The sequence below is a fragment of the Priapulus caudatus genome, unplaced genomic scaffold, assembly GCF_000485595.1.
Source record: "Priapulus caudatus unplaced genomic scaffold, Priapulus_caudatus-5.0.1 Scaffold800, whole genome shotgun sequence".
Taxonomy (NCBI): domain Eukaryota; kingdom Metazoa; phylum Priapulida; class Priapulimorpha; order Priapulimorphida; family Priapulidae; genus Priapulus; species Priapulus caudatus.
This window is the reverse complement of record NW_014577861.1, coordinates 1-15826: the sequence shown is the minus strand read 5'-3', so window position 1 is coordinate 15826 and position 15826 is coordinate 1. Positions and strand designations below refer to the sequence as shown.

Genomic DNA, 15826 nt, shown 5'->3' with positions numbered 1-15826 from the left:
TTGGATTGACATTTTTTATATGTAACTACAACTGAGTATGAGCTCTCTACTGGCATTGGGGCTATATATATATATATCGCAACACTAGCGCCCGCCAACAGCAAAGAAAATGTACATAATCTAGCAAGGCATTTGATTTATTTTTTATAGTATTGGCTTCTAAATATGGGGTGCGGTATCGGGTATCGGGTTGGTGGCGCGAAATATGATATTCGCTCGGAAAATTCCGACATTCCTTCGTGCTCCTGGCTCGTACATGGTGGCGCCACTGTATAATACCAAACAACATGGCTGCGCACATAGAGAGGCTGTGTGACTAACGACTAACGTCTATATACACACGTCTTCTAGCCCTAGCAAAGACCGTTTCTTGGAGCTAAACATAACATAACATTTGTTGATAGAATGGCGAAAAACATTGTAACTACTCGACTATTTAGAAATTTAGTGAAGGTGAATACAGAATTCGAGAATAGGCCTAATTGTTGTTGGCATTCTCGCCGTTAAAATGTTTCATGTGTCTTTTCTGTTCCCGATTACCACTCCCAATTCAGCCCCGTTCAGCATCATTGAAGAATGAGACTTTCAACATAGCTCTAGTATTATAGTATAGCCCGCGTACAGTTGCAGCAGGCCTGCGGCAACGGTAAGCGGGCTATAGTACTCTAGAGCTACTTTCAACATTGATCAGTTTGGCTCATAGGGTCTATGTTCCCCAGGGTACTGCCGTAGGCCTGCTGCCCTGTACCCAGGGTACGTTCCGGTATACCCTGGTGGACATAGACCCTCTCAGCATCAGTTTGTTGATGCCGATATTTATCGACATCGTTCCACTTGCATGCACGAGATTGACTACCTAAATTCCCGTGCTTAAGAAGGCGCCGACGCGCCGAACACGCCTAATAAAACACAAATAAACTTGCACTGCCATTTTTGTTTTTGTCGTATATTTTGGATTTTGTTTTATGGATTTTCAACTTGTTACCACCATACTAAATATGCTTTCATTGGCATCAATTTCTTGTATACTTTCAGGGCTCTGAGCATTGCATCTCCCGGCATTCGTATAGATCATGCAGTTCTTCGGCGTGTAATCAAACTTGCAGAAGCTGGGCCGTACATAAATATGGAGGCAGCATGCAAATGGCAGTTGATGGCAGGATACCGGTCATAACTGACCCTAATGATGTTCTAATAAAAGTTTCTGCTGCAAGTGTCAATCCAATTGACATCAAAATGACAGGTTTGTAGTTTTACATGCTAAGGTATTGGGAGAGTCATCTCCTGTACGCCTGGTAACTCTGTGTGCTTAATCACTATCGAAAACATTAATGTAATATGTTTGCAACCAGCTACAAACATATAGGGGGGTGACCCAGCTTTTCTTGGTGTCATGAGTCAATTATACAGATTCCTTCTATTTTGAGGAAACGCCTATACACTCAATGTCTATAGAATGTACATGTTCCTATAATCATTGCCTTATGCCTAGCTAGTTTACTCCAGGTATAGCGTACTGTTTCTAATTCTGAACTACATTTCCTGTGCCACATTAAGTAAGTTATATGTTTGGGAATGTCATTAAGCAGGTGGCTACGGTAGAAAGCTTATTCACACCATGCGGCAGATGGACGGCATGGCGTGTAGTGTCAAGGAGCTTCCCCTGACACCAGGCAGGGACTGCTCTGGCACCGTTGTTGCTACGGGAAGCAACGTGACAAACTATCGGCCTGGAGACGAGGTACGTGGGTATGCTGTCGCGAGACCTTCTGGCCATCGGTGGACAAATACATGACATTTACGTTTAGTTGTTTGTTGCGTACACTGGCTGCAATATCAAGCACAAAGTGGATTTCCTTTGTTAGCACCTATGTATTGCTTTCATAATGGCTTTAATAATATTCATAATCAGTGTCACTTGCTTGATATATTAAGAGAAATTGGGGCACTTTTTACAAATGTGCTATCGGTGTCTTTCCCCGTAGCTAACTTATTTCCATTTTTGTTCATCATTTCTAGATGATCATTAATTTGATATCATTATGATAACTGTGTATTCTGTTCATGTGTGAGATATTCAGTGTCCGCAGGTTTCTCTCTCAGGTATGGAGCGCAGTCGCAGCACACAGGCCCGGAACGCATGCTGATTATGTCCTCACAGCAGCATCGGCGGTAAATCTTTCAATGTCAGGGTTTATTGAGGTTTTTGGAAGTGAGAGGTAGTTTTGGTTGGAACCGTATTCTAAGGCTGGCGTTTAAAGCTTACCCAGGTTCCGATTTTTGTTATTTTGTACTATCTGGATCCATTTCAGGCCTTATTTTGAAGGAATTGTTTAAAATAATAAATATTATTATAACTATATAAGGAGAATCAGCCAGTAGAAAATCTAAATAATCTATTTTTTGCAAACCTGAAAAAGCAGCCATGGTAGTTTATTCATGCTAGTACTGTACAATTTTTATAGGCATTGTTCCGAGTAGGGAGAGCAATGGCAAATGCCCTCAATGCCGCTGGGAAATTTGAGTGTGGTCGTTGTTTTTATCGAGCTTTGAGGTTTACCCATGAGTGACAATGTTCCGCGTTCTCTCTCAGGTGTCACGTAAACCGTCCAGCCTTTCGCACGTTGACGCCGCTTCGTTTCCCTACGTGGCATGTACGGTTTGGTCAGCCCTTTGCACAATGGGAGGCCTTCACCCGCGAAATACGCCCATGAAACGAGTGCTCATATTGGCAGGGTCTGGCGGGATAGGCAACTTTGCTATACAGGTGAGCAGGTGAGGTGTTACTGTGCAGTTCTGATGTTCATAGATGTGTTAGTGATATTTATATCAAGGCAAGATATATTCACAGTGGTCTGCGTAATATGCATCATATTGTTTACCCCTTGTCCATTAAAAGCAACTCGGAAAAGCAAAAGCATGGAATGTAGCTCACATAACTGGTTAATTAAGATGCGTTCGGTATGAAGATATACGTTTTCCGTGTTTGCTGTCAGTGCGTAATGTTTCTTGCAGCTTATGAAAGCGTGGGGAGCGAATGTGACTGTCCTGTGTTCGACATCTGCGATCGACACAGTCGCAAGCATGGGACCAGACTGCATCGTCAACTACGAGAGCGATCATGTGGAAACTGAACTGAAGAAATACGAGGGGTGAGTGTGTGTGTGTGGCTCTATGATGATTAATAGCTATATCAATTTATTGTTTAGCTTTATGATTAGTATCTTTTCGAAAGCTGAATTGCTATGTCCCATAAAGGTGAATAGCTATATCAATTTTTTGTTCAACTTTATCATTATTCCTTTTTTCGAAAGATGAATTGAATATTTTCCAGTTACTGTTATCACAAATTGCAGATGCAGATTGGTTATATAACTATTACTCTCGGGAAAATATTCTGTTCTCGTAGACAAATTGAAGTTATTCACTAAGTAGATGCATGTTTTTCTTACCCATGCCAGCTTTGACGTGATACTGCATAATGTCGGCAGCGGCAAGTATGCTCAGGCGATAAATGTGCTGAAGTCGTGGAACAACAGTCAATATATCAGTATTGATACGCCCATGTTGTCCAGCACTGACTCGCTAGGTCTGATAGCTGGCTCTGCTACAGCCTGTAGTATTCTAGGAGTTAAGACACTGCAGGTATTGATTTTGTTATCGTTCGGTAATTAGCAGCTAACGAGGTAGAAGCATCGAGCTATATGATGCCGGAAATCCTACCTTCCGTTATCAGTGCCGATTCTTCCGTTTTTTAAATAATAGTTTATTTTCTTCAGTAGATGGCGCTAGAGTGCAGTGGTGTGCATACAGTCAAAACTTGTGATAGTGGTTAACTCGATAGAACAGACACCTGCATATAATTGAATTTTTAGCATTTACATTGAGTGACGCTCATAGGGTCTATGTCCCCCAGGGTACTGCCGGAACGTACCCTGGTCACTATTGGATATGGTTAGGATTAGGGTTAGGGTTAGGATTAGGGTTCGGGTTAGGGAGTAGGCGTAGGCGACTCCCTAGACTTGTTAGTGGAGTAGGCGAGGTACGGTTCGGCATATTAGATAGTACCAGGGTACGTTCCGGTATACCAGACCGTACCCAGGGTACGTTCTGGCAGTACCCCGGGGGACATAGACCCTCTCAGCTTGAGTGACCGTTGTATACAGGCTTGACTGTATGTTATTCATTGCACTGTTCCAACTAAAGCATATTGAATCCTTGCTAATAGTATTGAATCGCCATGCATGACAATGCATGAAGTTCGAAAACTAGACCACTGCTGTGTGTCTAAGTATATTGATATCTATCTTGCCTCTTGGGAGAATAGATCACATGAACTAACTTTAATCGTTGTCTTAGTACTGACTGTACAAGATTAAATGCAGATTTCTTATTTGGCATTAGTAACCAGGTTTGTCTATATGTTTTTATATACAGGGGCTGATGGAAGGCAAATACTATAAGTGGGCATTCTTTCAGCCTCATGGAAAAGCGCTATCTACAGTTGCTGACTTGATAGACAAGCATCAGGTGCAGTGCTTCTTTTTTTACTGTCTATCTATCCAGGATTTTTTAACTGGGGGGGGCCAGAAACAGCAAACTGCGCAAAATAGTGGATTTTAATGGTTCCTCCGCCTCCCTCTCCACACCCTACGCTCCCCCACTTCTCTTCTCTGCAATCTTTGTTTTGGGCGCCGTGCAGAAAGGCGATATTTTTGTTTGTTGTTCTCTGCTCCCAAGATATGTAACTGTTCAGTAGCGGATCCAGGATTCGAAGGAGGCGGGTGCAAAACAGGCGGGGGGGGGTATGGGGGTCCTCCCCCAGAAAATTTTGAAAATGTAAATCGCAGGAGATGGTATTTGAGGCACCTTTGAGTACAGCCTTCATTCTGACTACGACAATTCTCTTTTTAGTAGAACAATTCTTTTTTTAACTTTCGGATCAACAGTGGGGCCATGGCCCCCTTTTCCCTCTACTAACTACGCCACTGTATCTATCTATTTGTTATGTAATGTAATCAACGTGTTTTAATATTCTTCACATGCTGTGCAATTATTCTGTATTATGGCCACACGATGGCGCCACAGTGCTGTAAGACACTTGTGAAACTGAGTCGCACGTCTACTAATAGGGACTTTAATTAATTGTAGATTAGCCCAAATGTGGAGAGAGTGTACGCATTTGATGAGCTTCCGTTAGCATATGAAAGGGTTACAGGAGGACATTTGCTGGGCAAGATTGTCATTGATGTAGCAGGAACTAGCTAGTGATGGCCTGTAGCCTTGTGTAGGTAAGTGCAACTAGTGATCCAGCCAGCTTATATTACTGGTCAGTTCAGTTAACCGAAAAAATGGTTGCAGAGTTGTGACCAGACATTTAAATTCTGAATGATAAATATTCTAATTTAATCAAGGTGCTACAAAAACGTGGACAATCTGGGTAGAACAGAGCGAGCATGTATAGAATAAATTCTTTCCTTCGTTTTCTGCGTAAAGTGCCACTATTACATTATAAGTATCATGTAAATCGCGATAGAGGAAATAGGGATATACTGAATAAGTTTTTTTTGTCTTTTTTCTTCCAGTACCGTCTCGTTGAAGTGCGGAGTACCATTCCAGGCTGCTCATTATTACCAGTATATAATAGTAGGGAGGACTGATCACACTATTACCATCATGCAGAAGCGAGGTTAGCAAAGCTCTGACTTTTACCAGCGTGTCAGCTACTGCTGTAGTTTCATCAACATGTAATAACAAGTGCAGAGTGGAATACTGAAGAGCTGTCATCCAGGCCCTGAGTGTAGGTTAGTAGACGCCAGCTAACACGGGCAGCCGCTCGGAAAGTTGCAACTGACGCTGCTCAAGACGATTTCGTAGTCTTTGTAATGTACAGAACTAGAGAGAAAATATTGAGAAATAACACCTAAAACAATATTTCATGTTGTTCTTATTTGTTTAAATTATTATATAGGGTAACATCAGCAGAGAAGGGAGTACGGCCATGTGTCCTTGTCACTCTGTACAACAAGCCTAGATAAACAGTAATGTGACGTCTGTATCATTGTACAGTGATAGTTTCTGTATAGCTTTTAGTGTGGCCAGAAATTACTTGTATAAATTAGCAACCTTAGATGTGCCTGAACATATTGCCCCCCTCCCCCAACACTTGTTTCATTGTTCTATGGCATGGGAATAGCATAGTTATAGTAATCCGAGCTATTGAAGGTGTTCTGTAGTTTCAGAATTATCAGAAAAAGATTATCAGCCGCTGCATCACTGCAACACTTTGGTTAATTTTATGTAATTATTATGATGCTGAATCTTGGTAAAAATATGGCCAATTTTGATGCCATTTTACGCAAGTTGTGACAGCTCGGAAATCTATAATCATCGTCGATATGTGCGCAGCGCTTTAGGCAAATTATTTATAATTGTAATGTTGATAATTAGTACGTGTCTCGTGTTGAGAAATGTAACAGCTCAAAAGCAAAGGCAGAATGTATGTATGCATTTCATCACCTGTAATGAATTAAGAGTGGGTATTAGGAAACATGTCATTCTCAACTTTATGTTCGTGATATATGTTTTTGTGTTGTAGGATTATAAATGCAACAACAATAAATAACGTAATAGATAATAGTTTGTTAGTATTTATACGAGCGCACACCGTGAAATTAGGAAATATTTTCAATGCGGGAATCCCCTTTTGGTAATGCACTTCATATCCTGAAATTACAACCAAACTATATCCTTTTTAATTGTTAGCGATTATTTCTCGTACGATTCGCTTCCCGATGGTGTTTATAAGTATCGGAATGTTCATCAATTAGAGGATTTGTTCTTTAATCAATTAGAGGATTTAGGTAAACTAAGAAATGTTGCATAATACTAGCTAAGCCTAGCAATTTACTTGAGCTCTAAGTGGTTTTCGAGAAAATGTTTGCGGTTGTGCACAAACCATGTGATTTGCGATCGACATTTTATGCCCTTTCAAGATAATACGGTTTGTAAAGTTTTAGTAAAAAAAATATTTGGTGGTTTTTAGTGAAATAGATGAATAGTTTATTGATTTTAAAATAGCCAAACCATATGTCGCACATGCACACAATCGTATCGTAGCTTCTATAGATAATAATAATAGGTATATTGTACAGTGCATGCGTGCTGTACAAAAGCACGGACCCGTCTTCATAACGACATCCTATGTTACATATACCGTTCTTTACATTGCATATACGCATACAAGAAAGCCAACATGCTCCTCTTCAATGTATATACAATGCGTTGTTGTATTCAACAACTGATAATGATCATCGATAGAACTAGCCTATATTTGCTACTATTTTATCGTACACTATTTTATCGTACACTATTTTAACGTGTAACATTAGCGCACTTATGTAACAGCGAGCGCTGAGCTGAGATATCGCGTGGTTAGGTGAGTTCGTGGTATTATGACCTGATAGGCTCGTACTTATGCAGTATCTTATACATCCAGTTCATCTTGCACACCATATATCCCTAATAATATAATATATATAATATATACATCAGGAGTAGATAATAGGGAATTCCCTATTATCTACTCCTGATATATATATAATAATATCCCTATATATCAAGAGCAGATAATAACCCAGGGTTATTATCTGCTCTTGCTATATATTCATTGGACTCTAGAACTGGCTGGATCGAGCCTATGTAGCAGTTGAATGCTAGTGACATCGTGCCAGAGTACAAGAAGTATTACCGGCCGGCAATTTCAAGGACCTTCTTAACTTTTCATCGAAGTAATCACGGGAATGGATGGAATCGCAAAAAAAAATCACAAAACACTGACATGAGAAATCGGACAGATAGTCAGCGCACCGTAATTTATGATCGATTTTAATCACGACCAACGTGACAAGCCTAGACGACTTTGATGCACAGTCTTAGCGAATCCTGCTGGTTAATATATATATATATACCGCAAAGATTCATCATCTGGGACTAGTAGTTGTCTGTGGACTGTACTGTATAGAAGTCTTGTGTGCAGAGACTTAATTGGCGTCTGTACTGTGTATATTATTGTGTTATATATCGGCTCTTCTTGTTTACTGTAATACCAAGTACGCTGGTTATGCCGAAAATTACACTGAAAACTTTGTTCACATCTATCGAATGAGAGAAATGACAGCTAGAACTTTTCTAACGGAGATTTAGAAACTCCAGGCGGAGTAGTTACCGTAGAGAGTACCACGTGCGCATTAAAAATGCAAATACATTAATTAATGCACGGTCTAATCGTGCGCACGATGGAATGTTATAAACACGATTTACATTCCCAGTGAGAGATGTTTTAAATACAAAAAAAATCGTAATTATCGTATCAACTATGTTACAGCAGTGTGTTTGTACACGTGCTATTGTTCTAACAACCTATGTTAACAGATTATAACACAGCAGTGGACATAGGGTTAGCATGTGTTACGTATGTTTACCCAAAAGCAATATAATATTCGCAGAAATTGCTCATTAGAAAGACATAGTTATGATGTCGATAATATGATAAATAATGCCTATATATATATATAATATAGTCGTTTAAAATCACATTTCTATACGTTGACATGGGAGTCGTACAAATACGAATTCTTTTAAATGTTATAGAGACTGTACTACTAACTTACTGTTTATACTAATGATATCGCCATGTCCACGGTCTGTTAATAATCCTATATCCTATACTTCACAGTCGGTTACTTATATTACGCCTAGTTAATGTCAGACAATAGTCGCTATTGGTGTTGACGTTAGAATAGGCAAAAATAGGGCGGTATACATGTATAACGTGATCCGTGGAATTGAACCATTTCTTGGAATCTTGGCATAGCGATCACGGGATGGTTTTGATGCGCTTCTTAAAGTCTATCGCGTTTTCTATCCGGCACATCGCGAACGAGTGATTGTCCAGTTTACTTTAGTCACGTTTCCACCTTTAAATACTACCGTAATTGTCAGCATTCAGTTGACCTAATAGAAAGTTTACTCTAGGTAGATGAGTTATGGAGTTTAAAGTGATTACGTCACCGTAAATAGTAACAGTTAAAAAAATATTTCCATTTTTTCACAAAATTTAAGTAATTCTGTTCACTTGTTATGGTTAAATTGCTGCATTATACTTCCTATTTTACTATATTGTTCGATGTAAACATACATTCGTGACTCATACATAGTCCATAGCAAGCAATTAATGTCAGGATCATAATATCAAATCGTCCAGGTTTTTTGGATTTTTAACTAGTTGAGAAACAATCTTATCAGGTAAGAATTTGACTATACGTTTAATCCCGTTAGTACTTACTTTTAAAGTAAAAAATAGGCAACAAAGGGTGTTTAGGTGAGTAGAGGTTGAGGGAGAAGAAATCACTCACGCTCGTGCATTAGTACGTGGCTGTTGGTATTCCCACGCGCATATCTTTCGCTCAAATACATACATTTATTCATATCCATCAGCACCGAAAACTATGATGCGAGGAAAACTGGAATCGAATAACGCATATGCATGATACGCATCGTGTATAGGTTTCACCCAACACACGTACTCTCGCTCTCTCCATTTAGAATTTTTACTAAAACATCCCTTTCAGCCAGTTCAAATAAAAGGGGGATTAAATCGATATATGCATCGCTGCCGGTGGTTCTCATGGCAATGCTGGTCAATATGATCCAAATGCATGGCTGGCTCTCATACCTATTACTGCCACGCGTGCATGGCTCTGTTACACGTCAAAACCTAGTAGTGGCTTATGCCTGAACTTTAGTTTGTTCTATGGATTTACGTACTATGGCAATGTGACACCGTGATTCCTGCCTTCCTCGTTGCTAATTGATAGTTTTTGGCTAATTTCCGTTGCTAATTGATAGTTTCAGGTAAATATGGTGAGTTTTAAGTTGCGAAGTTGCGAGTTTTCCGCATGCGCGGAATTCGTGTTTGTTTGAGCAAATAACCCGACTTCGCTGTATTCAACAGTGAATCACCCCCCCCCCCATCTGAGAATAACAGGAGGGGAGACTATCCTAAGTGTCAACGAAATTCGCAAAATTCTCTCTCGCGGTCACAAGCAACACCAATTTCCGAGAAGCGCCTGCATTTTGCGTCTGGGACCGCATTAATAGTCATAGGTACGTATATTGAACGCACACGGACCTCTATAGATCGTCTTTATCTCAGTGCATCAGCCGATGTAAGCGTAGGAGCCAATATCCGTATGCTCCTCTCACATGCTAATGCATATCGACTAAAGGCTTTGTAGCGAGCTGAAGCGTGTATTTCCCTTCGACACCGCACGGGGGCGCAGCACTCGCGCCCAGACGCTGCTCTATGTGTGCGGGGATTAAGATCCGTTCGAGCGATGATTTGCGTTAGCGAGTGGCGGAAATTTGCTGCCGAATTGCCGAATTTCAGTCGAAGTGATCGTGTGCGAAAATGCGTTCAGAAAACTCGTTCGATGACGTACGGTCGACTAGAGATCGTGTCGGGAGGTTTTGGTGTGCGTGCGCGTGCGCGTGCGTGTGCGTGTGTGCGTGTGTGTGCCTCGTTTACTCCTACGCATAGATATGTCTCATGTGTCATGTGTCGTATGTCATGTCACATGTCCGATCGTTGTCGCCTTACGCGTGAACTCGTTTCATTTCGGTGCAAAAAGCTTTCCCCCTATATTGAACTACACGTGGGACTCTTAATTACACCTCTGCGAAAATCTCAAGTAAAAACAAAATATATAACAATCCTATAGAATCCTATATCCTATAGAAATTATACACACGCGTATACGATGTTTAACTAGCGAATACCAGCAAGGACAGAATGAATGCAATTGTCTCTTAAACGAAGAATTAACATCCTCCTATTCTATCGCCGTTTCCACAGCACACTTAAGTTTCTAGTAGTAAATATATATATATTTATATATTTAGTTAGATTTATATAGTGCCGGTTCGGGCGATATTGATTATATATTTAGGTATGAATGGGGTACATAGCCAGTGAGGGCTGACGATATCTTGTATGGATGGGTGATTGTGGAGGATATGAAGTACTATAGGTATTGGAGGTGTAGTTACTTCCCGGTGGTAGGGCAAATGAATAAGTATAATTGGGTAGTACATGGATTATAGTAGATATATAGTAGTAGTATAGATAGGGTAGTTATATAGGTATATGTGATATTGATATTATAGTATATACTTGGACTACTGTTGGATCTTTACCTATCACACTTGCTGTGTAGACTGTCGTTGAATACGGTGCCTCTTATACTTCAACCTCGTGTAGATATACTTGATATAATATCTATTAATAAATATCTATTTATTATATATAAAACATATGATATATATATAACATATAACACGGTAAGGCGACCCGCTCCTCTCAATTCTTATTCGGATCGAACGGTTCTTTCGTCAATGGCATTATCACTAGCAGTCCTATCGTGAACGACAGCGTCGCGAGCAGGTAAATCCAAAACAGGAACCTATCGACGACCTGCGCCAGCTGTCGCCACTCGTTAACAACGTCTGCAATCTGATCGTCCATCTGCTGCCTCTCTATGAGTATCTGCAAGCTTCGTAATATCTGCTCCTGAAGCCGATTGCTTTGCGTAAACGGCGAACCACCGCCACTTCCGCTCTTCTGTCGGTTTCTCGTGTTGTTGCCGTTTCGGGTCTTCCCGTCGGCGACGCCGTTGTAGCAGTCGGTCGTCGCCGTCGTCGGCGAGTCGCCGTTATTGCAGTCGAGCCGACAGTCGTCCATGAAGTTCTCGATCGTCATTTTGACGGCGTTGCTGGTGTTCTGCGCGTAGAAGAGATCGCGGTGCGACTTGTAGCGCGGCTGATACGACGGCTTGAAGCAGACTAGCATAGCGAGTTGGTTGAGGATGAGGCCACGAAGCCATCCCGGCACCGGCTTGCGGCTCGGACCGCGGTGATGAAAGTTTAGCACGAGCACTGTCATCACGACCGACACCGACGTCATCCCCATGACAACGGTCAGGTAGATACCTGGCGGGGAAAAACGAGAGGAGAATTATTAATTTTTTAGCAATGTAGAGCTTTTACCAGTGGACTAACCCCTACTGTAGCATTTACTGTGAAAGCAGCTGCGGGGCCTCAGGGTTACTGAAACGGAGATAGGCACCGCATAGCCGCGGGAAGGATTTAACTAACTAATGTAGAGATTGGTCAGTATAGTGGAGTATCCCCATGACGACAGTGAGCTGAATCCCTGCAGCGGGAAGAAAACGAGAGGAGAATTAATGTGTTAGCAATGTGGGGAGAGATCATCGTTTATATAGAGGATAATCATGGTTGATATATTGGGGTGTTCCCACGGCGACGGTGAGGTAGATCCCTAGCGGAGGAAACGAGAGGAGAATTAATGTGTGGGTAATGTGGAAAAAATCTGCGTTTATACCACAGAAATAATATGCGAGTTAGACTATTTTACTAATGTCTCTATATATTTCTATGGGTTAGACGGCTAGCCAGCGTATAATATGGATTATCTTGGATGGTATATACGCGCGGTTGTTAAAACTGGGCCGTGTGTTTCGCGTGGGACACCTCTGTATAGTTGCATAACATCGACCGATATTCGATGTGTTGTTTACCTTTAATATGTAAAGGTAGATGTAGAGCCACCATGTACGTTGCGTGCAGATTTAGTTTGCCTAAGTGTCGGCATGCGAAACAGCTGCTTGTTCTGTAAGCGGCTAGGCGATATTCGTTGAGGATATGTGACTACTGTATGGATGTTCGGGAATTCTGCGTCTGCCGAATTGCGATATAGCGGGTAAACCGCGCTACGCACGCACGCACGCACGCACGCACGCACGCACGCACGTACACATGCGCGCGCATACACGCGCTCACACACACACACACACACACACACACACACACACACACACACACACACACACACACACACACACACACACACACACACACACACCCGCGCACCACACCACACTGTCAGCATAGCAGCACACCACACAGCACACACACACCACACAACACACCACACACACCACACACACACACATATATATATATATATATATTATATATATATACATATACGCGCGCGCGGCTACAGTCAATGTCAATGTCATTAAAATTGACACTGAATTTAACTGTCGTTCAGCGCAAATTGTTTGAGAACAGAACAAGTTGAACGAAAAATATACCGCGTCGCCTCGTCGTTACAAGGATAATTAATACACGCCATTTAAATATTCAAATTAAAAAAACACAATTTCGGACCCTTAATCAGTTGTGCTTTTTATGTTATTTGGTTAATTGTTTTCACTATAGCTACTTTAATTTGTGGCCGTATTTGTCAGCGCTGATAGATTTTTTGCGTAATTGCTATCGTTAACATTATACTGTAGATGCAGTCACGTTGTAGTCGAACAAATTTCAATGCAAATTTTTATAGTGCCAATATCGTAATCGAATGTCTATTGTTTATCTTCCGCGGCAATCAATTCTCTTCGATCTTTCGCACGCATTTTAATCAGCAAAAAAGCCGTTTAATGATATTTGTTCGTGCGCCATAGTAATTCCCGGGTTAAAGTACTGAGGGACATTAACATTTGAAACATATGAGTGAGATAGCCGAATTGGCTGCCATGCACGTGCTTTTTCCACCAGTCGATCTTACGTCATATATTGCGATGCTAGTCCTACAGTATAAATCGTCTTACCCTTAAACAAAGCACATGTTGCTTTGACAGGAAATTGGAACGGCTAGAAATAATATACATACTTGTCAATCACCCAGCCGACCAATAGTGAGTGATATTTAATCTAGATGGTTAAGGCTAGTATTACGGTTGGGGTTGGGGTTAGAGTTAGGATTAGGGTTAGGGTTGAGGTTAGAGTTGGGGGTTAGGGTTGGGGATAGGGTTGGGGTTAGGGTTGGGTTAGGGTTGGGGTTAAGGTTGGGGTTATCGTTAGGGTTAGGGTAAAGGTAAGAGTTGGGTTTGGGGTTGGTTTAGGGTTAGGATAGGAGTAATGGTTAGGTTAGGGGGTTGCTACAGATTAAAAATAATCAAGCAGCGATGTCGTGTTCAAGCAATCGTAAGTAGATCTCGACAGCTATTGATTCAAACATTTACCGAAACGTAAATTTTTAATCATATTCTACAATTCGGTATTGATATGGAGAATATTACGTAGTAAGTGCATACGATAAGGCATGCGCTTATACATGAGTACGGTGTCGGAATTGTGTGCATGTTTATTCGAAATTCCCGCATCCGTTGCGGTATCTGTCCTTTAATATATTTTAGGACTTTTTTATATATTGATTTTTCTATAGATTTAATTTAATTGTCCCGAGCGCAAACCTCCCAGTGATGAAGGAAATGTGCGATTGCACATCGTATACATATTTATCTAAATCGGGCTTTTCTATACACCCAAACTCTTATAATTATTTCTCCAGAACGCGGAAGAAAATAAATGCCGTTCTAGTGTATTGAAACAAGGTTAAAAACGTCTCATGGAGTCACGACCCTTCATGCCAAATAGCCTATAGCTAGTATTTAGCAAAGTTTGTAATTGGGTTGCAATTCGATAGACGCTAGAAAATTCGCAGCTTCAGTAACACGAAACAAATTACAGGCGGAAGCCAATCGACGGAAACCTAGTTAGCAGCGGGCGATGGAAAAGAGCGTTCTTTTGTTTCGTGATGAATGCGGTTAGCCGGCAAACAAGATTGAACACGTCGACGTCACAACGACGTCATCAATGACGTCATACGCTGGGGTGTATTTTGAAATACATTGAACTTATACGTTAAACGGAAAAACGAAAGCTGTTCTTCCAATCTTTGCGTTCCGTATATACGTAAACAAAGCTTATGTCATTTCACGTAAGATTATGAAATAAGCCTGAATGCATGTGGAAACTCGATGAGTGCGAGTATAATAATAATAATAATAATAATATTTGTTATATTTATTTTTATTTTTTGTTGTTGTTGTTGCTACTATTACGACTACGACTACTACTACTACTACTACTACTACTACTACTACTACTACTACTACTACTACTACTACTACTACTACTACTACTACTATTATTATTATTATTATTATTATTTATTTATTATGCATTCGTATGTTCAACGAATGCCGGTCGTGGTACACATAAGCGCGCCCGCGCTCCCCGCGCACTCCGCACCCCCCGCGCACCCTGCCACTGCCTCCGCCACCCCTGCCGCCCTGCCTCCCCCGCGACCCCTTGCCTCCCCATCGCCCCCTCCTCCCCCACTGCCCTGCCTCGCCATCGCCACCGCCACTCCCACCGCCGCCGCCCCCGCCTCCCCACCGTCCCCGCCATCACCACCGCCATACTTACCAATGAGTGGCACTGAATTGGAAGTTTCGGGCATCTTCTCGCCTATGGCCAACACGAATACGGAGAAGGCGAGCAGCACGGTAATGCCGAGAGCTATCTTTTCACCGGAGTCCGGAGGGAGGCAGAAGACGAGCAGAGTTAACCACGACATCATCATGCATGGGAAGATGACGTTGTACATGTAGTAGAGAATGCNTCCTGCGGAACAGGAAGAGAGAGGTGGGAGAGACGATTGCATTTCGCTCGGCGATCATTTCGATGCGGCGAATATGGGTTAGACGCTTGAATTTATGATAAGGGCACGCGGATAGATTTTAATTATATTACATAAATATATATATATATATATAGAGAGAGAGAGAAGACATAGCGAGAGGAGAGAGAGAGGAGGGAGGGAGAGAGGAGAGAG

At 41.5% G+C, this 15826-nt stretch overlaps 2 protein-coding genes across 2 annotated transcripts; one reads left to right on the top strand and one right to left on the bottom strand.

The window, feature by feature from the left end:
• Positions 1–292: 292 nt before the first annotated feature.
• LOC106813622 (reticulon-4-interacting protein 1 homolog, mitochondrial-like) lies at positions 293–6637 on the top strand. The gene is made up of 10 exons (XM_014817807.1): positions 293–453; positions 1036–1243; positions 1590–1741; positions 2104–2172; positions 2594–2767; positions 3016–3152; positions 3462–3645; positions 4438–4530; positions 5152–5291; positions 5586–6637. Exons 1-9 carry the CDS (start codon positions 406–408, stop codon positions 5266–5268), a joined length of 1182 nt encoding a protein of 393 aa, XP_014673293.1. The 5' UTR covers positions 293–405; the 3' UTR covers positions 5269–5291; positions 5586–6637.
• A 4782-nt stretch (positions 6638–11419) lies between these two features.
• On the bottom strand, positions 11420–15615 carry LOC106813615 (neuronal acetylcholine receptor subunit alpha-3-like; the record flags this gene model as incomplete). The annotated part of the gene is made up of 2 exons (XM_014817798.1): positions 11420–12048; positions 15418–15615. Coding segments are annotated over 2 exons (827 nt in total), but the record flags the coding sequence as incomplete, so codon positions are not given.
• Positions 15616–15826: the final 211 nt, after the last annotated feature.